The following is a 22,206-nucleotide window of genomic DNA, read 5'->3' as shown; positions in this document are numbered from 1 at the left end:
AGTGACCAGTGCGCGCATATTCGTTGCACAGTTTGTTCCGATTCGGACCATTGGAAGCGCGTAATCAAATAACAACAATCCTTTAGAGCTCGTTCACACAGGCTGTGTAAGTTAACGCGACACGTGCGTAGTGACGCGCGTGGTGTGAATCGGCCATTATCCATAACTCTAAGGCACGTCGTACACGATAGTAGTGTTGAATTGGGGATCCTGTATCAAAATCCATGGGGATTTTGGATCACTCTCGCTAACGCTCGTTCGCTACGCTCACCGTGATACAAAATCCCCATGAATTTTGATACAGGATCCCCAATGTAGGCTACTGTCCACAACAACACATTAAATAAATGGAGTATTCCTAAATCCAAGCAACAATTAATCACTATCAACAGTGAGACAAAATCCTCAATGACTAGTTATTGCGGATCCTATATCATACGCCCGCACCGCACAGTGGATGATATAATACGATGAGTTCGACGAGACTGCGGCATTCATAAGAAATGCGAACGAGCCCATATGCATGATAATTTTACGTCTAAAAGTTTGCTCTCGCATAGTTAACCATTTGATTTGTTGCGCTCAAATTATTTTTGTATATTGATCGTGTTTCTGCTTGATCCGGCATTGCTGTATTCATTAGTATGAATTTCGATCGATTGATTCGAGGCTTGCGCATACTTATAATAGGTTGGATAAAGGTAGACTCTTTAAATGTTTATAGCTCATCAGAAATATATTCGTATTACATTAACGATTGCTTTTCCACATATCGGACATAACATTTTATCCAACGATAAAGCACATTTAGTACACGTTATAGCATGACCACATGGTATATAACACGCAGCTACTTCTTCTACAAGACAAATTTTGCAGCAAAGTGTTTCTTTAATATTTTCAACACATAATATGTTTCTGTCTGCAAAAGAACTTATTATATTGTTATTTACAAATTGTTCAGATACTTTTGATGCACCACAAACATCTTTGCTATCACTTTGTAGGTATGTTTCACCCTTCACAAGTAAAACATAGGGACAGGACGGAAACCAGCGTGCGTGCTCCGACCATGGATGATCTTCGATGCCCCAGTCTTTGAGCCTGCCATCACAAAAGTAACAAATCACGCGATCACTATCTCCTGTATAAAAAAAACCAGCATCAGCCATTTCTTGAGGTTTTTGATTTAAATCTTGAGGCCAGGTATCAAAACTTCGCAATCTTGCGATTTGAGTTGCATAGCGAGGATATTTAGGATATATTAACTCCATTCTGATCTACAAACAATGAATTTTGGATAAAGATTTATTAGTAAAAATATATTATAGCAGATTTCTAGTAAGGTGTGCAAGCTTATCATACATTATTATTTATCGAAAATTAATTCTTTAATGATGAATTTAGACACATTTCCCGCTATTTAAATATATTTCGATTGTTATAAATACTTTGATAAATAGAGATTAATGGACGAAAAAAATACGTACAATGCGTACTAATATAATAAATTCACTGATGCCCCCACGACTTCATCTGCATGGATTTAGGTTTTTAAATCCTGCGGGAACTCTATGATTTTCCGAGATAAAAAGTTGTCTATATCTCTCCAGTTCTTTTACTATACCCACGAAAAATCATGTCGATTCGTTGCTCCGTTGCGACGTGATTGAAGGACGAACCAATAAACAAACAAACAGACACACTTTAGCATTTATAATAAGTATGATTAGTGATGCAAAAAGGCGTCTGTCTAAACTAAAGACTAACGGCTGAATCTTGCCGAAATTTGATACACAGACAATTCACATCTTGGAGACGGATCCAGGATATTTTTTGACGTCGAAAATTAAAGGATTTCCACTCAAGTTTTAAATCAAATTCGCAAGGAAGAAGATTGAAGCATCAAATAGGAGCAAATATTATTAGACCTTTCACAAATTTTATACCTACCTATGGAAAGTAGTAAAATGTATAACCTTTTAACATTTTAACTATCGCGAGTCCGACGCATACCATTCCTTTTACGGTTAGATCTCAATTCACTGCGTAACTATAAACAACAGCGTCTTCCATGCTTCAAAATCGAACACCTATAGCTGATGCGGCAATAATTTATACGTAAGACAGTGTTCATACGAATGTATAAATCTAGTCTGATTACTTTCGCAAATATAAGTTTTATGTTGTGATGATTTAGTGTTTAAAGTTACATGCGCAAATGTTTAAATCTAATTTATTTCAATCCATTTCGTTTATTATGAAAGAGGTTTTAGAATTCGAGCGTATAAATAGGTCGATCCTAAGCGTCACCATTCCTTTCTTTCCGAGTTTTGGATACGACGACAACAACAGTCGAAATAAAGTATGTAAGTATTTTTATTTTATATGTTTATTTTTGAATTAAGCAACTAGGTACCTATTGAATTTTTATTTGGAGTTTTCATGTTGATAGTTACTTAAATTGTTTTTCAGGGCCTCTTCATCTTTCATCAATCCATTTGACGAAGACGAAGACCCCATCGCTTTGGTGCAGCCCCCATCAACATCGAAGTCTCTTAAGAAGAAACGTGAGGTGAAGCGGAAGAAGACGATCAAGAAAAAGGAGGTGACTTCTTCTGCTCCGAAGAATCCGTTCGAATCGAGCGGATCGGAATCTGAACCCGAAACGTCTCCAAATACACCTACGAGTCCATCTGTTAAGCGGAGGAGGTTTATTACCGAATCTGAGGTGAGTTGTCTTATTTATATTTTATTGGATTAAAGCTTTTAAAAGACTTCCCAATAAGAATGTTGTTAGGCAATTGGTCTGTATATAAATTTATGAATATAGTTTGTTAAAGTTATTATTTTGTTAGGGATCATATCCGAAGGGTACCAGTGGGATCCTATTACTAAGCTACCGCTGTCCGCCCGGACGTCTGTCTGTCAGCGGGCTTTATCTCATGAACCATAATAGGTAGAGAGTTGAAATTATCGCAGATGATACTAAATTGAATATTTTTCAATTTCAGGATGAATCTACTAGCAAGCCAGTGCGCGCTGCGAAATTGAGAAGTTTTCTCAGTCGGCGCGTTGCGTCGGGGTATACATCCCAATCAGACCCATCGAAGAAAGGCAGCTACTACTTCGAGCTGCGCGTCTACAACTCTGAAGAAGTGGAGAAACTCGCGAACAATGAGCGTTGGAAGCATGCCATCTGCACACTAAAACTTGCAACTGATTTAAATTCGGTGGTATGGAAGTCCCTCACCAAATTAATTGATGATAGTAAGGCTGAACTAAAAAATATTCAGCCCATTTTATACCCTGCAAATGAAAATAATTTCTAAGATAAATTTTGTAAATTAAATTTTGTAAATCTTAGAAATTATTTTCATAAATAAATTCAAAAAATATTTCATCTGCAACATATTGTATATAATAAGTATGACAATTAAATTACTATCTTTATGTTTGTGCCTGTAAATATTTTTTAACGTGTTTTTTTTACAGAAATTACAAAGCCTAAACCATACAAAGCCTAGACCATACAAAGCCTAGATCATACAAAGCCTAGACCATACAAAACCTAGACCATACAAAGCCTAGACCATATGAAACTAGAAATATAAAAACTAGAACCATATGAAACTAGAACCATATAAAATTAAATTAACGTGTTTTTTTTACAGAAATTACAAAGCCTAAACCATACAAAGCCTAGACCATACAAAGCCTAGATCATACAAAGCCTAGACCATACAAAACCTAGACCATACAAAGCCTAGACCATATGAAACTAGAAACATAAAAACTAGAACCATATGAAACTAGAACCATATAAAATTAAATAAAAATGTCTAAATGTTCATATCGAAAGATTTGAAGTTGGGATATTAATAACGTGATACTTACAGCCCTTATACTCTTACTAAGTCTGCACATTGTCTGAAAATAACTAGATTACTTTATTTTAATACAGTCATCTCATAACTATCCAAAATTTAAAATCTAGAACTGAGAAACTAGAACCATACAAACTAGATACTTGACATGTTTGAATGTTGATATCGAAACATCGCATTACTTCCATTCTATTAATAACTGTTTACTGTTTATTAGCCAATAGCTTGATTTATTATTTAGCTGTATTTCCTTACCGATTTTTTATACGCAGAATATTAAAACCAGAACTGAGAAACTAGATACTAAATAGATAAACAAGATAAGCAATTCTATGAAATTGAAAATGTTTTTCTGCAAAGAGTGTAACCTTTATGTTAAAACATCTATATCGTCACATAACAGAACAAATACTCATAAATCTAATAGTTTATTTCAATCTAGATATGAGAATGTGCAAATTATAAAAACGGCTTTTAGAAACAGAATAATCAGTTACAAAGTAAATCCGACCTCTACAACTTTAGTTCCAGAGAGTTTTTTTTCACAAATATTTAAAACCACACGCGAGATCATAAATATATCTCTAAAGAAACACACTGCCATTAAAGTAAATTTCGAGTTATTTGTTTCGTATATTTTACCAAAAAATTTTGAAAAGTCTATTAAATCTTTCAGTACTAAATATGGTATTATAGTCCAAAGTACTGATATTGATAATTTTTTATTACAATGTGCTCAAAAGTTAACTTGCAAATGCGCAGAATTCGAACAGTCAGAATCTGGTTGGACAATTGATTCTATCAGTCATTTGGAGATAAATATTAATAAATATAATCCTCTGAAAGGTGGATCATATTTGGCATTACCATCACATATAAGAAATACAAAATCATGTCTAAATATTCATAATTTCGATGATTGTTGCTTTTTATGGTGCATTGCTGCTAAAATGTATCCTACAAAACTTAATTCCAATAGAGTTTCATCATATCCTCATTATTCATTGCTTTTTGACATAAGAAATATGACATTTCCTCCGGGAATTGAAGATATTAAAACCTTTGAGAAGAACAATCCAACTATTAGTGTAAATGTTTATGGGTTAGAAGCCAATAATACAGTTACAGGTCCTTTGTATGTGACTTTAGCTCGAAAACTTACCCATGTTAATTTATTATATATTACTAAAAATGACAAAGCCCATTACTGTTTGATTAAAGACTTTGGCCGACTTGTGCGAAGGCAATTAACAAAACACAAGTCTAAAATATTTTTATGTGATGAATGTTTTTTATATTTCGCAAATGAACAAAAACTACACAATCACGATTGTGCTAAAAGACAAACTGTACTTCCAGAAGATGGTAGTAAGTTGCATTTTTCAAACTATGAGAGAACTCAAAGAATTCCTATCGTGATATATGGCGATTTTGAGAGCTTGCTTTGTAAATATTCAAACGAAAATAAATCTCTTTATACTGAAGATATACAAACACATGAACCATCTTGTTTCGCTTATTACATATGTTGCCATTCTAAACCTGAGCTTAATGACTTTGTAAGCTATCGCGGACCAAACTGTGGTAAAAAATTTGTTGAAAGCATTACGCGAGATGTAAAAAGATTGCACGGTATTTTAAATACAAATAATCCAATGTTTCCTCTTACTACCGAAGAGTTGACTTCATATAATGAAGCAAAAATTTGCTGCATCTGTAAAACAATGTTTAAAAAATATGATATAATAGTAAAGGATCATGACCATTTTACAGGTAAATACCGAGGCCCTGCTCACAACACTTGTAACATAAATGCAAAAAAATGTACGTTTATACCGATCATTTTTCATAACTTGAGTGGTTATGATTGCCACTTATTTATTAAAGAATTATCAGAAATTACCGGAAAAACGAGCTTGATACCAAAATCTAAAGAAAAATATATATCATTCACAAAATTTTTACCTATTGATAAAACAAATGCTGCTCAACTGAAGTTTATCGATTCATTTAATTTTTTGAGTTCGGGTTTGGATAAACTGGCAAAGAGTCTTCATCCGAATGATTTTCAGCATATGCGTGTATTTATTAAGGATGAACACTTATTAAATTTGGCCTGTAAAAAGGGTGTCTATTGTTATGATTATATGGATGCATGGGAGAAATATAATGAAACAAAGTTACCAAAACATTCGATTTTTTTTAATAAACTCACAGGTGAAAATATTTCCATTGAGGATTACGAACACGCTTTAAAAATATGGAAAACTTTTGGTATAAAAAACTTAGGAGAGTATACAGATTTATACTTACAATGCGATGTCTTATTACTATGCGACGTTTTTGAAAAGTTCAGAAATATGAGTTTAGACTATTATAATTTAGACCCCTGCTATTATGTATCATCTCCATCTTTAAGTTGGGACGCAATGTTGTTATATACTAAAGTTGAGCTTGATTTGATTTCTGATGTGGATATGTATCAGATGTTAGAAAAAGGTATTCGAGGTGGTTTAGCCCAGTGTTCATTGAGATATGCTGAAGCAAACAATAAATATTTACCATCCTACAATAAAAATGAGTCAAGTACGTACTTAATTTATTTAGACTGTGTCAACCTTTACGGTTTTGCTATGATGCAAAAAATGCCAATGCGTGACTTTAAATTTTTAAATGAAAATGAAATTAAAAATTTTGATGTAAGGAACATTTCTAAAAAAAGTCAGTGTGGATATATTCTCGAGGTAGATTTATGTTATCCGGATAATATTCATGATGCTCATTCAGACCTACCATTTGCTGCGGAAAAATATTCTCCTGCTCAAAATCAAAGCAAAAAATTGGTGGCAAATTTATATAATAAACATCGTTTTGTTATTCATTATATGCACTTGCAAGAATGCTTAAAGAATGGTTTATTGCTTTTAAAAATATACAGAGTGCTATCTTTTTATCAGGACAACTTTTTAGAGCCTTATATTTTTTTAAACACAAGTCTCAGACAAAATGCCAAGTCTGATTTTGAGAAAGACTTTTTTAAAAAGCAGAATAATTCTATTTTTGGAAAAACGATAGAAAACAAAAGGAAGCAGGTTGACGTAAAACTAGTAAACGTTTGGAGAGATACTACAAATAATACTAATAAATTGAATGGAGCGGAAAAATATATTAGTGCACCACATTTTCACAGTTTATCAATTTTTTCTGAAAACTTAGTAGCTATTCAATTGAAAAAAACAAAAATTGTCTTAGATCGACCAATATATATTGGATTCACGATTCTTGAACTGTCGAAAACGCATTTGTATCATTTTCATTATTCGGTCATAAAAAGAATCTATGGAAATAATGTTCAGTTATGTTATACGGATACTGATAGTTTACTATATCTTGTAAAAACTGATGATTTTTATGAAGATATGAAAGATAACATTCATTATTTTGATACTAGCAATTTTGAAGATGATAATATTTTTAATATGCCGAAAGCTAATATGAAAATACCTGGATATTTTAAAGACGAAATGGGAGGAGAAATCATTTCTAAATTTGTTGGTTTACGCGCAAAATTATATTGTTTACTTTCTGAGAAAAAAACTATCAGTAAAGCAAAGGGTATCACGAAGCCTGTGACAAAAAAATTAAACTTTGAGAAATATAAGAAAGCCTTATTTTGCAATGAAAATATAAGAGATGATATGTTTGTCATACGATCAAAAAATCATCAGGTTTTTACTCAGAAAATTAATAAATTAGTATTAAATAGTGATGATAATAAAAGGCAAATAATGGAAAATGATTTTAAAACTTTGCCTTGGGGGCATTACAGCACGATTCTTTAGTAAAAATATTATGCTAAGTACCTATGTATTTTACAAATTTTTATGTGTCTAATTTTAATATTAGTTTTAATGGTAATTTAGCATTTAATAAATTTGATTAAGTTTACCACAGTGTTTTATTTCAAATAAAATCACAACATATTTTATATTCCCTTTATTAATTCAACCAATTATTTACATTACTTCATAAACTTAGTACTTAACATAAGATTAACGTATTATAAAAACTTACTACTTAATGGAAAATATTCGGACTACAACTTACTTGCATGATATGAAAATATAAAATATACTTTATACTTTAATTAGAACTCATTTATGCTTTTTATTTTTACAATCGCAAAATAACAATAAAATAATATTAAATTTAACTATTCAGGCACACTTAGCTTTTGTATAATCCTATTAATTAAATCTTCTGTAGCATCCATCATATTGTCATAATTATCACTCACTATGTACTGTACACTCAAATTAGTCTTTGCACTGTTCTCCTGTTCTTTACTATCAATTTCAAGTATTTCAATTTTTATAATGTGGCTTCCCTTTGCTTTATTTTTCCGTATAACAAAAGATGAATCTGGAGCTGGTGAAATCACATGATCTATTTTTGGAAGCTTCTTTTTTAAAGACAATTTATTTTTCTTTTTTATGGTTTTCAAACTGGTGTTATTTTCAAGTGTTTCATTATTTTTTTGCTCACGTAAAGCTTTCAATCTATTCTCTTCTTCTCTTTCTAAAATAGCATCCAAGTCTTGAGCTCCATAAAATGGATTATTCATACTTGTGTTTCTTTCGTCATCCGTGAAATAAAAGTCCGACATGATGCTGTAACAAAATACAAAATTTTATAAATATAACAATAAAACAACATTTATAAAAATATCAATAAACAAATTCTAAAATAGAAAAGAATACAGTCAAAATATTATATAAGTAATTTTTTTCACTAACCAGAAGCGAGTGAGTTCCTTGCGTGAGAAGATCTGGGAATGAAAATTGTTTAGTAACAAATCTATGGAGTCAAGTTTTCAAAACAATTGTATATACTTGTATGACATTCGTCCGCATTATGCAATCTCTAGCGACATGTTAGAACCTGTTTAGTATTAAGTTCTTACGAATTTCAATTTCATACTATTATCACAAGGTTTAAATTAAAATGTATACCTACATTTTAATATAATCATCGACAAATAATAGTGCGCTAGACAAGTGCGAAGTGAAACACGAATGTGATACCTACAAGCAATACCTTAAAATTTAAATCAACTAGCAATAATATGAAGTTATTTAATAAGTTGCATTTTTAAAATTATCATCAATCAGTAATATGAAGTTGATAAAACAGGCTGAATCATTAAAAATAAATTATATAGATGTTGAAACACCACCACCATGCTTTAGCCGACATAGTAAACTTCTACCAAACATAATTCGATGCATAATTTGCGGACCCTCCAACTGTGGGAAAACAAATATTATGATAAACTTATTATTGCACGAAAATGGACTTAAATTCCAAAATGTTTATATTTACTCAAAGTCCACTTTTCAATCTAAATATTGTTTCCTACAAAAAGTTTTTCAAAATACTCCAGATGTTAAATTTATTATGTTCAAAAATAGTGAAGAAGTTATTTCGCCAACTGAAGCCTTAAGAAATTCTATTTTCATTTTTGACGACGTGACTTGTGAAAATCAAGTTAATATTCGAAATTATTTTTCGATGGGCAGACACAAACAAATTGATTGCTTTTACTTGACCCAAACATATTCAAAAATTCCTAAGCAATTAATACGTGACAATGTTAACTTTTTAATTATTTTCAAGCAAGATGATATAAACTTAAAACATATATATAAGGAACATGTTAATTCTGATATGAGCTGGCATGTCTTTAAACAATTGTGTGCAAGTATTTGGAAAGATCCGTTTATGTTTTTATCAATCAACAAAGATTGCGAACTAAATAACGGTCGGTACAGAAAAACATTTGACATATTCGTGAAATTCGACTAACAATTTTACAATTATATACCACATACGAGACACAAATTTAGTCAGTCAAATGAGAGCACTGGTAAGAATACCTACCCATATTTAATTTAAAAATGGAAGCCGTTGTAAAGAAACAATTAATTAAATCAATTGAAACCATCAAAAAGAAAGCAAAACAAATGCGTGAAGAAGAAGATGATTTAGAACTAAAAAGGCGCAAACTTTTTAAATCCATAACGGATCCATTAGAATCCATAGTATTGCAAAAAAAAGAAAATAAAAACAATAGTCACCATGATTTACCAGATACATGTTCACCTTCAACTTCTGATAAAATTAAAAACATAGAAAATGATGATAAAAATTATGTAACACCAAAACCAATAACTTCTACCCAAAATTTTGAAGAAATCGAAGAATTCTATACTCCATCTCCAACGCCTGAAAAAAGCAATGAAATCTATAATTTGAATGTACCTTTTGGTGTACGTAATGAAAATAGTAATTTAATGATTGGAAATACAAAAGTAACATTTTCAGATGGTGATGCTCATAGCAAAAATATGATGGCTAAAATAGGAAATAGATCCTATGAAGTAACCCCAGGTTTGGCAGAATTATTATTTCAGAGTAAACCAGATGTAAAGATTGTATCTGATCAAGATAAATTAGTATATAAAGATATTTTATGCAATACTAGTGCACATAGGAGAGATTATAACCCTACGAATCAGATTAAAGGCGATAAAGGGACAAAATATACTAAAATTGTGAAACCTCTCTTTACTGATAGTGAATTAAAAGAAAAAAAACAAGGTGGTTTTATGCCAACTCTTAAAACTTTGAAAAAAAATACAGATTTCATATACTGGGATGATCCGAATGAGTTAGTAGATAGATTGAAAATTTTAATTGCTTCAAAAGATGCTGGCAACACTAGTCATGACAATGAGATTATATCAATAATTGAAGAACTTAAAGAAGCTGGTATAATAAAATAAGTATATAAAAATAAAACCTGGTTACATTTTTGCTTAGTTCTATAAACACTGTTGAACATGAATGTCAACAAGTTTGGTCATCATGTACACAAGAAACTGAAAATGGATAGCTCTGCCTTAGAAAATATCTTTGATGCTCAACATAAAATCATCAAACATGTTGGTACACCCATTGACCCAAACGACTGTGCTACTAAACTATATGTTGACAAATTCTTAGATGGGCTCTATATACGATTAAAAACAGTAGAGGAAACATTGTTGCAGTTAAAATCAGAAATAAATAGTCTAAAAAGGAATATAGAAGGTGTAAGTCGTAAATTCAAAAAATGAGCAAAGATAGTGTAGTAAATGAAATACATAAAAATGTTAGGAAAAATTTTCCTCGAAGACATGTTATACTTAAAGACATTGATGATGTATGGCAGGCCGATTTAGTTGATATGCAATCATTCTCAAAAGATAATTCACAATATAAATATATTTTAACAGTCATCGATGCTTTTTCAAAGTATGCATGGGCATATCCGCTTAAACTTAAAAATAAAGAAACTGTGACTGAAGCATTTAGTAAGTTACTAGAAAAAGGTCGTGTTCCCAAAAATCTACAAACTGATTTAGGAACAGAATTTTATAATAGTTGTTTCAAAAAATTATTACAAAAATACGGTATAAATCATTATTCCACTTATTCCACTAAAAAGGCGTCAATAGTAGAAAGATTTATAAGAACGTTGAAAACTAAAATGTACAAGCAATTTAGCTTGCAAGGGAATTACAAATGGAATGATGGAACCCTCGAGCACATCATGAAAAAATATAACTCCACATTTCACAGAACAATTGGTACAGCTCCAGATAAAGTTAATGAAAAGAATAAACAAAATATACTAAAAAGATACAGACTACTACAATTATCAGCACCATCGCAGAAACGTTCAAAATTCAAAATTGGAGATTATGTAAGAATAAGCAAATACAAAGGAACTTTTGACAAAGGATATACTCCCAACTGGTCAACTGAAATTTTTAATATAGCTCAAGTTCAAAACACTCATCCAATTACTTACCTTCTAAAAGATGCAAGACAGCGACCTATTTTAGGATCATTCTATACTGAAGAATTACAAAAAACAAAACATCCTGATATATATCTTATTGAAAAGGTTTTAAAAACAAAAGGAAATAAATTATATGTCAAATGGTTAGGTCTGCCGCCTAGTGAAAACAGTTGGATAGATAAACTAAATCTTTTATAAACACATTTTATGTTAACAACTTTCAGTCTCTTATTATCTACGATACTGAGCAGAGTTCTCTTTTATTAAAAATGGAGAAACAACCATCCAAGCGTAAAATGACTTTGAGAAGAAAATCTAACAATTTGAAAACAAGTAATTCTGGTGCTGGTTTTAAGAAAAGCTTTAAGGATATTGTATCTCGCGCGAAAAAACATATCCATAAATTGAAACCTAAATGCAAAAAAGCTGCAATCGAATTAGCTCTTGCTGCTGCTAAGGAATTAGCAGCGACATCTTCAGTTAATGTACCGCGTATAATACCCATACCAAAGACAGGTGGGGTTTTGCCACTAGTCCCCATATTTGCAGGATTGTCTGCCGCGGGCAGCTTAGCGGGTGGTACTGCTAGTATAGTGAAAGCAGTCAATGCTATTAATTTAATGAAAAAAAAATTTCAAGAACTAAAGAGACATAACGAGAAGATGGAAACATTGTGTATCGGAAAAGGATTATTTATAAAGCCCTATGGTAATGGTTTGGGAATATACACAGCAAAGGAAAAAAACTGATTCGGCGGCTACCTAATCGTGCTCTAAGTAACTTGGATATTCTAAAAATTTCAAAAAATATTCCTTATTTCAGAGGTGTATTTATGAGAAATGAACTTCCAAAATATCCTTTTAAAAAAGAGTGTGGTATCATCAACTTAGATAGCTCTCAAAATCCTGGAACTCATTGGGTAGCCTATGCAAAAATAAATAATTACATTGAATACTTTGATAGTTATGGTAATTTGAAACCGCCTAAAGAATTTGTAAAATATGTGGGAGCGAATATTAATTATAATTATGACAATTATCAAGGATCTAATTCTTATAACTGTGGCCATCTATGTATCAAATTTCTTATTAATTTTTGGAATAAAAATTGAAAATAAATAGATGATACAAAAATATGTAAGCTCATTTAACCATCATGTCTATTACACTCACGATCGTGGGTGAAAAATCTATTCTAGAATCATTTTACGCCCCTCCTCTTATTTTGGAAGACGAATATGAGTGTGGCTTAGTATATTTTTCTGCATTTAATTCAATTCCAAATGTAGACTATAATAATAATGTGTTTGAATATGGAGAAGAGAAAAAAAGAATTCTTATTCAACCAGGTGCTTACGATTTACAAGATTTGTATGAATACCTAAAAGAAAGAGTTGAAAATTGTGAATTACAAATAAAATCTAACATCAATACAATGACATGCTCTTTGTACTGTACTGAAACTATAAACTTTAATTCAGAAAATAGTATTGGACCTATGCTAGGTTTTTCTAACGAAAAACTAAAAGCAAATAAATGGCATGAATCTACAGAATCCGTTAACATTCTACCACTGTCTGTCATAAGGATCGAATGTGATCTTGTACAGAGTTCGTACACTAACGGTTCTCCTTCACATATTATTTATGAGTTTGTGCCAAACATTCCTCCAGGTCATAGATTTATAGAATCTCCAAGTAATGTGATATATTTTCCGGTCAAAAGAAAGATAATTTCATCAATAACAATAAAAATTTTGGATTTGGAAGGCAATAATATAAATTTTAAGGGCGAAACTATTGTTTTGTGTCTTCATTTGAAAAAGTCAAAATGATCGTATTTAACAAAAGTAATTATTATAAAGAGTATAACCCAACTATTAAGAAAGTTATTACCAAGGAAAGTGTAAAACAAAGAAGACGTGTTAGAGTATATAAAAAAATTCATCAGAGTAATAAACAATTTCTTAAAGCCCTCGGCTTCAAAGTATGAGCCTCCTTCAGATCAACGAATTACCTGAATTCGATAACTCTATCGAGAGTTATGAGGTTCATACATATAATCCATACAATAACAGTTTCAATGAAAATGATGAAATTCGGATACCTATTCACCAGCAAGATATTTACGTGTTACCATCAGCCAGTTCCATTTACATTGAAGGAAAAGTTTCGGTGACTCATAAAGATCAAGCTGGCAAAGTTCAAAAGAAAAGTGTTGACTTCAGTAATAATGCAATTGCATTTCTTTTTCAAGATATCCGATACGAAATGAATGGTGTTGAAATCGATCGTATTAGAAATGCTGGAATAACTACAACCATAAAATCTTTCATTTCAATGAATAGCGGTGACAGTAAAGCGGCTGCTGCTTGGGGTTGGAATATAGACGGATTTAAAAATCAAAATGGAAATTTTAATGCTTTGATACCCTTAAATAAGATTTTAGGTTTTGCTGAAGACTACAATAAAATAATAATAAACTGTAAACATGAACTCATACTTAACAGAGGTAGTACTAACATAAATAGTGTTGTCATGGGTAGCGATGATATTGTAGACATTGATATACAGAGAATCCAATGGCGAGTACCACATATTAAAGTATCAGATCAGCAAAGATTAATACTTTTAAGGAAATTAGAAAAAGATAATCCCGTACAAATAGCATTTAGAAATTGGGATTTGTATGAATATCCATTATTGCCAAAAACTACCAAACATTCATGGGCGTTAAAGACTGCTTCTCAATTAGAAAAACCTCGATATGTTATATTTGGTTTGCAAACTAATAGAAAAAATGTTAAAAACAGAGACAGCACAATATTCGATCATTGTACATTAACCAATGTCACATTATTCCTGAATTCCCACTATTATCCGTATGATGCTTTAAATCTCAAGTTTGAGGAAAATAATAATACAGTATATTATACGACATGTACACCAAGTTTCGTCAGTCGTTTTACAACCTTCCTATTGATCCACTGCTTGATCTTCATACATTTAAAGAAATAGCGCCTTTATTTGTCATAGATTGTTCCAGACAAAATGAAAATTTAAAAACTGGTCCAGTTGATGTTCGTCTGGAAATAGAAACGTCTCAGGAAATTCCAAGCAATACCAGCGCTTACTGTTTAATCATAAACGATCGTCTTGTGGAGTATAGGCCGCTGAGTAACATTGTTCGAAAACTATCATGAAAATTATTGTGGACGTTCAAGGTTTTAAAAATGATCAAAATTACTTTCTGCCTAAAGAGATTGCTATAGTGTATAGTGATCGAGTTCAAGTTTTGTTAATAAAACCACCATATCCCTATGAATGGCTAACAGACACAGAAAAGAAACAAGTTAAATGGATTGAAAAGAATAGAAAAATATTATGGAGCGAGGGAATCGTGCCTTACGAGACCTATAAATACCATCTAATAGATATTTTAAAAAATAATGATATTTATTGTAAAGGCCTTGAAAAGCAGTTATGGTTAAAAGATATATTAAGTAATCCTAACGTACATAATTTAGAAGATAAAGGATGTCCTCGTTTATTAACATTGTATGAGTTGTATAATTCACATTCTGACATATATAGTTGTGTTTATCATCCGACCATCTGTGCGCTGAAAAATGTAACTTGTTTAAAAAAGTGGTGTATGAATAATAAAGTTTTAGATGATTAAATATGCTTGTTTAATTTCCATATACCTGCTTCTTTTATTTAATTTACTGATTATACTCGTATTGAAAACACAATATTTGGTGTAGGTTGTTATAGCCAAATAGTTGTTTTTCATGTTGTAAAAATATTACATTTGAAGAGTAATTTTAAAATTCAAGGTTTCTTAGTACCTATCTAGTTTTATCAACATATTTGCTCGTGCAAATAGAATGAATATTTCGTTCTTAAACCATGTGAATAGTTTGTTCAAAATACGGATAGTTGATTAATTTTTGCTTGGATTTAGCTACACTCCATTTATTTAATGTGTTGTTGAGGACAGTAGTTTAGAATTGGGGAATTCTGTATCAAAATTGGTGGCGATTTTGGATCACGGCGAGCGAAGCGAGCGAGCGTAGCGAGAGTGATCCAAAATCCCCACCAATTTTGATACAGAATCCCCAATTCAACACTACTCACGATATAAGAAAAGAAAACCCTAGCGAAGTAGGTACAGCTGGAGTGTATCTTGCCTAAAATTGTATCTACAGTACATACCTACCTAAATGGCCAAATTGTAGAATGAAGTCCTATGTTCTTTGTAGACAGAGACGCTCTATATAAAAGGAATTGGATTATTATTATCGTGAACGAGGCGCTTTGACTTCAGTTCTTTTACCTACGTCTGCATGGTAATAATCAATGTTATCTTTTACAACTGTTTGCATGGAATTTATTATATTGGCATTCCTGAAAATTGCCATGTAATTTGCCGAATGAAAATGTTTTTTAGGAATGGTCGGAGGAAGAGAAGAAGCCTCCGAGAGGGATAGCAACGAGGATTATCAATCATCACATTCTGTTTGGTAAGCTCTTCAAAAAAAAATCATCTTCACATCCTTCTATGACAGTAGGCGCCTGTTACTCATCCCGATCTTAGTATTATTACTAACTAGCTGATGCCCGCGACTTCGTTCCCATCGATATAGGTTGTTAAAAATCCCGTGGGAACTCATTGATTTTCCGGGATTAAAAGTAGTATATATGTGATTTTTAAAAACCTATATCCACGCGAACGAAGTCGCGGGCATCAGCTAGTCCTGTAACAAAATTAGACGTGTGTTGTATTTCAATTAATTCTTGAGGGGCATGCGACGGGGCTGCCTGCGAAATTAATTTTTTTTTGGTTTTTCGCGAAATTTCGCGGGCAGACCCATCGCATCCACCTTAATAGGCGAAATCCTTTAATAATGCTGTTTTCTTAGGTAAGAATGGCAATAAGCGCACCGGAAGCAGTTGGCCCCACGAGAGTGACTCGCGATCTCGCTCCATCTTGAAGAATAAAGAGTTCCGGGGCACTGACAGTGAACTACTCCTACAAGAGACGAATTCCCTTGGTGCTAATGTAAGTACCTATACATAATATATCTTTACCACTTATTAGGTACCTAAGCTAATAGAAGTAAGAAATTGCACATCATTAGTCGCAGATAACGGACATAGAACACGTTCAAGTCTCGATCAAAATGTTAGTCTAACTATAGGTAAGCTGTCTCTCGAGCAGTAGAGATTTGACTTTTGGTGTCCTTTCCTTTGTTCTCAGCTTTAAATTTTACGTTGACTTAGTTTGATCATTTGACTGTACTTATTGTTTATTTCGTAACTTGCCGTGTTTCTCGGACTGATTCTTGTTACGAGTATCTATATTGTTGACTCGGGTTTCTCATTGAACTATTTCCTGTTTCCGTATTTCCGACGTTTTTATTTATTATTACTTGCAATAAATATATACTTGTATTTATTATTATTGTATTTTACTGTATTTATTATATTTCGTTTTCTTTAGTTTTAGTTTAAAAATATTTTTATGTTACAGGGTGACTCGGGTAGCGAGTCCTCCCCAATTCGTCTCAAAGACTTCAAGGGTCAAAACCACAAAGGCAGTGCGGCAGATAGAAGCAACCTTGTAACGTAGGTCGTAGAGCATAAAGACTTATTAAGGCCACACTAGCCCGCTCACGCCTCGCGATCCTGCCCCCGCGCGACGCTCGTAGGCGTAGATATAGCTGTGTACCTACGTATACATAATACTTCATATAAATAAATAAAATTAGAGCGCAATAAAAAATCCAAAAAATAATTTTAACATATCATTGGGCGATTGTGACTGCTTGTTGATAGACGATTTTCATTTTGTAGGGTTTATTATAAATATTGTATAAAAATATTACTTAATGTAATAATCGTTCATTCCAATCGAAAAGTTGAAAGTACCTATTTGTTAAGTTTTTTTTACGTGCAATTATTAATTGCTAATTCTAATTTAAGCGAATATAGTTTGTACAGCATAGTTGAATAAAAAAGAAGCAATTATTAAAATTAAAGATTTTCTGAAATTGTTATTTGATCGTTTTATTTAGATTTTTTCAAATTTTCCTTGCAGCTGCTCTCAATGATTACCGCTGCTCGCCCCATCATGTTGAATAGTACTTCCGATTTCTCTGCATCGTATTCCTCATTGCTGAGAGTCGTGACACTTTTCCATTAATTACATAATGGTAGGAAGTTTAATTGGTATATTAATGCAGTGGGTTCCCAAGACCTTCCGCATTCAAAGCTGAGATCTATAAGCGGACTTTTACTTTGCTCAGACTTTAAGACATCGATAAAACGAGACGAGACAGACAAACTTAAATCTAAGCAAAGTCAAAGTGTGTTCTATAGATTTAAATCTTTAGCAGATGTAACTATAACTAGAACTGACGCCAGGGTTTAACGTGCTTTTCGAACCACAGATACTTCCGATAAATCTACTTCCCATCAAAAAAATCGAAACGCCTTATAGTTTGCGAGTGTTTCGATTTTTTTGATGAGAAGTATAGAATAGAAATCTTTCACTTGAACACTCTTTTGAATTGTCAAATGAATCTACCACTGCACGGGTTCGGAGTACCCTTGATTCTACCGAAAATCTTAAAACATCCGCTTCTAGACCCACCTGCACAAGCAGGATTCGAACCTGCGTCTCCTTGGGATTTGATATGTATTTAAAACTCATTTATTCCAGGGTTGACAAGAAAATTACAAATAGGTATAGAAAAGCAACAAACACATTTAACAGGTAGGTGCCAGTCGATTTAAGTAAGCAGGTACATTATGTTTATATAATTTGGTTTAAAATAAAAGATGGTCTATTAGTCAACAATGATATTTATTTTCAAGCGAAATAATTTTAAAATATAAAGTATTTAACATAAAGTCATGTTCAGTAATACAAACGTGTACCTACGTGAATTAAAAGTCAATTATAAAAAGAAAATTACAAATTAAATAATATAAACATCCGTATCTCACATAAAACAAAAGTTGGAATTGGAATAAATACATTTTACATTTGTCTTATAAAAAATAAATAGAAAAAAGTACCTAGGTACACCTAATTTAAAGATTGTCCGTGAAATTAATACTAATTGTCATAATCATAAGTCATAACACTAAAATAAATTTTTAATACTTAACACAGTATAGGCAGGCAGGCAGCGTTCCGATTGGCATAGGAAAATGATCAGTCCTACGAAAATCAAGAATGAATTAAAGCCAATTCACACGCGCGCACGTACACGTGACACTTGCATGTGACGCGCGTGAATCAGTAGACATAACAACTGCACGCATTACGTTTACGCGAAAGTTCACGTCACGCAAGCGGTATGACATGTCTCGTACAGTTCCATACATTACAACGCAATGGCACGCGCTACGTCTACGCTTACGCGATGCATACGCGGCCTGTGTGGCCGGCGCTTTAAAGTGAAAATATAGACATTAAGAGGGCTCTCTCCGTCACTCGTTTCATACAATCGTAGTTCCATTTTCATTTGAATACTAAGCAACCTAAGTCCATGAAATTTTGCAGACATATTCTAGAAACTAATATCTATGTCTGTGGTTTTCCAGATTTCTGATAAAATATTCGGTTTCAAAGTTACGCGGTCTTAGAAATTTTCATACAAATCTTTGAGCCCCTGTAATTTTAAAACTACATATTTTTAGAAAAATCTAAAACACCACAGACACAGATATTAGTTTCTAGAATATGTCTGCAAAATTTCATGGACTTTGGTTGCTTAATATTCAAATGAAATTGGAACTACGATTGTATGAAACGAGTGGAAACGAGTGACGGAGAGAGCCCTGTTAATTATTATTTATTTACAAAATAAAATTTGTGAATTTTGCACTTGAAGCACAGAGCAATTCCAATGCCAGTATAGTTTGATTAACGAGAAATCGAAAACCAGCCGGATCGCAGCCTCATTAGTAACTAAGAGAAATAAAGAAAGACAATTTACTTTGGCTTATGAGGATTTTAAATAAATTAAAAAAATAACTGGTAAATTAGCATAGGAATATTACGTAAAATTTACTTACACAAATGACCAATAGGCGTATTAGTGTTGATTTATAACAATATTGGATATTGATATAATTATTTATTTATGTTAGCCTATATTACATCTTATCGTGAACACACAGGCACCTTACTTCAAATGTCTTGGCATAAAATCATGGCACTACACTGTACATTATACGTTTTAGCACTCGCTGCCATAACTCCTTTTCATTAAAATCTTTTATATATAGTGGCGATATAGTTAAGCGGTGTTTCTATAGATAATAAATACATGAGTAAAATTCGCGAAGCGTGAAACAAATCAATTTTAATCTTAAAGCTTTGAGTACCGAAAAAATATCACAAAAATTTGATAAAGGTGTCGTTCTGACAATTGCGTACATTTACATTTATTGGTTACTTAACATCACAGTTTTTTAACCTCCTTCTTTTAAGCTTCTTTTACGCCAGAGCAACATCGTACCGTAATATTCCAATTCTAGAGCATGATGACGTCTCGATACAAAATTGACTACTGCATGGCGCTTAAGGCCCGATATCCACTTGAGGCCTCATTCATACGAGAGCTTTTTAACGGACGTTAAAAAAGCTCTCGTGCGATTGAGGCCTTATACCCCGCCAACGCCGGGTTTTAACGCACCGCTTTTATAACGCTCATGTGAATTAGGGTTTAATGTACTAAAATTCACTAATATGAAAGGAGATTTGTTCAGTCGACTAATCAGATTTTCAAATGAATGACGTGATAACTTTTTCACTCTATCTCTTAATAAATAATCTGATTGGTCTGCTAAACAAATCTATGCTCCGATTTGGTCCATACCGGATTTAAGGCCGCAAAATTAATGTTTTCATTTGTAGCATGCCTCATTGTAGCATTTTGTTGCTCCGGCATAAACAGCCTGCAGATTTATTTGCGAGCTTAACTAAATAAAATTATTATAGTGACGTACATAGTTCAACGTTTGCAAACCTAAGGCACCATCTGCCCATATCTCATGCAAAAGTTTGGAAGTTTTTTTTTTGCAATAAATAAATATTTTTTACTGAATAAATGCTGATGTGATGGCTACAAAATATTTTACTAGTAATTCGGTAACAGCAAATTAGATACGATTCAGACTGTGTAGTAGCCAAATTGTAGTTAAAATAAAATCGATTGCAACATTTTCGTAAAACAAAATTGTTATTAAGGTTTATTAAGAATACTTCGGTATTTTTTCTTTATTGATATCTCTTAATTATTATATTTCTCTCCAAAGTGTTATTTCGGAAGTATAGGAGTATTTAACTTGCCAGCCACTTTACAAAGCCAATTAGGTAATCACGCGTTAGTTCATGTTAGTTAATAGAAGATATTTAGCATACTCATAGCTCATAGCATAGCCAGGGAGAGGAGGTTTGGGAGTCTAAACCCCTCCAAAATCATATGTAAAGAGAAATAATTATTTTGCATAGTTCTTGCATTTGCGCCCGCGCTCTTTTTTATCGTTATATTCTGTCAAATTGAAAGATAAAATTCAACTAACCGTGTAACTATCCCATCAAGCCAAGTAAAAGTTTTTTTTTCATGGAAGGATTTAACTCCTGGCTATGGCTATGTGCATACTTATTTAGTTACAATGAATATGACAAAGCTTTCATAATAACAAAATACATTTTATATAGTAAAAGTAAATATATTTTGCCTTAAAAATATAATTGACACGAAATATTTTGAGTATGAAGAACAGTAAAATTATATATTTATAAAGAAGTAGTAAAACTGAAAAGCGGCCGCATACATCAAACGCAATGATGGGGGCATTTTTTATTTGTAAGTTTTTCGGCAACAACAAAAAATACAAAATGTTAATAAATTAATAATAACAGTTCCTCTAAATAATCTAACTGTGACTGCGCGCGCCGGTTATACACCTGATGTCATGAGTGCGGCTCAGAGCTTTGAGAAAAACTTCGAACGTACTTTTCCTTCTTTACTATCTTGTCATTTTTAAGATATAAAAACAAGACTTTTCCCAACAATTTTCCTAGATAATTTTGATACCTCTAACACACATTGATGGCCAGGCCGATTAAGTTGATTTCAAACTACGGAATATAATATTATATATAAATATCGCTCACCCTACTATATTGATTAATGTAATTGTAATTAACTCGATGTAAGCGTGTAATATTATATTACATCCAAGTGTGAACAGTGACATTTAAAAGTAGGGTGAGCGATATTTATATATAATAATATATTCCGTAGTTTGAAAGCAACTTTAGATTTTTAAAATATTGCTTTTGACAGGTAATGTAATAAAACAGGTAAAACAGGTAATAAAACATAAAA

At 32.2% G+C, this 22,206-nt stretch overlaps 1 protein-coding gene and 1 long non-coding RNA gene across 4 annotated transcripts in view; both read left to right on the top strand.

Annotated features, from left to right (window-relative positions):
• Positions 1-17,853, top strand: part of LOC123868413 (potassium voltage-gated channel protein Shab) — an 88,351-nt gene extending 70,498 nt beyond the window's left edge. For all 3 annotated transcript variants that reach the window (XM_045910934.1, XM_045910933.1, XM_045910935.1), the window contains 3 exons: positions 16,245-16,317; positions 16,717-16,856; positions 17,328-17,853. In XM_045910934.1, the coding sequence (XP_045766890.1) occupies positions 16,245-16,317; positions 16,717-16,856; positions 17,328-17,426 (312 nt within the window). In that variant the 3' untranslated portion in view covers positions 17,427-17,853. The remainder of the gene's footprint in view (positions 1-16,244; positions 16,318-16,716; positions 16,857-17,327) is intronic.
• On the top strand, positions 4-16,238 carry LOC123868443. The gene is made up of 3 exons (XR_006796645.1): positions 4-190; positions 1,343-1,346; positions 15,945-16,238. It is a non-coding gene; the product is annotated as an uncharacterized LOC123868443 (long non-coding RNA).
• Positions 17,854-22,206: the final 4,353 nt, after the last annotated feature.

The sequence above is a fragment of the Maniola jurtina genome, chromosome 9, assembly GCF_905333055.1.
Source record: "Maniola jurtina chromosome 9, ilManJurt1.1, whole genome shotgun sequence".
Lineage (NCBI taxonomy): Eukaryota > Metazoa > Arthropoda > Insecta > Lepidoptera > Nymphalidae > Maniola > Maniola jurtina.
Note: the sequence above shows the minus strand (reverse complement) of the source record. Positions and strands in the feature narration are given on the sequence as shown.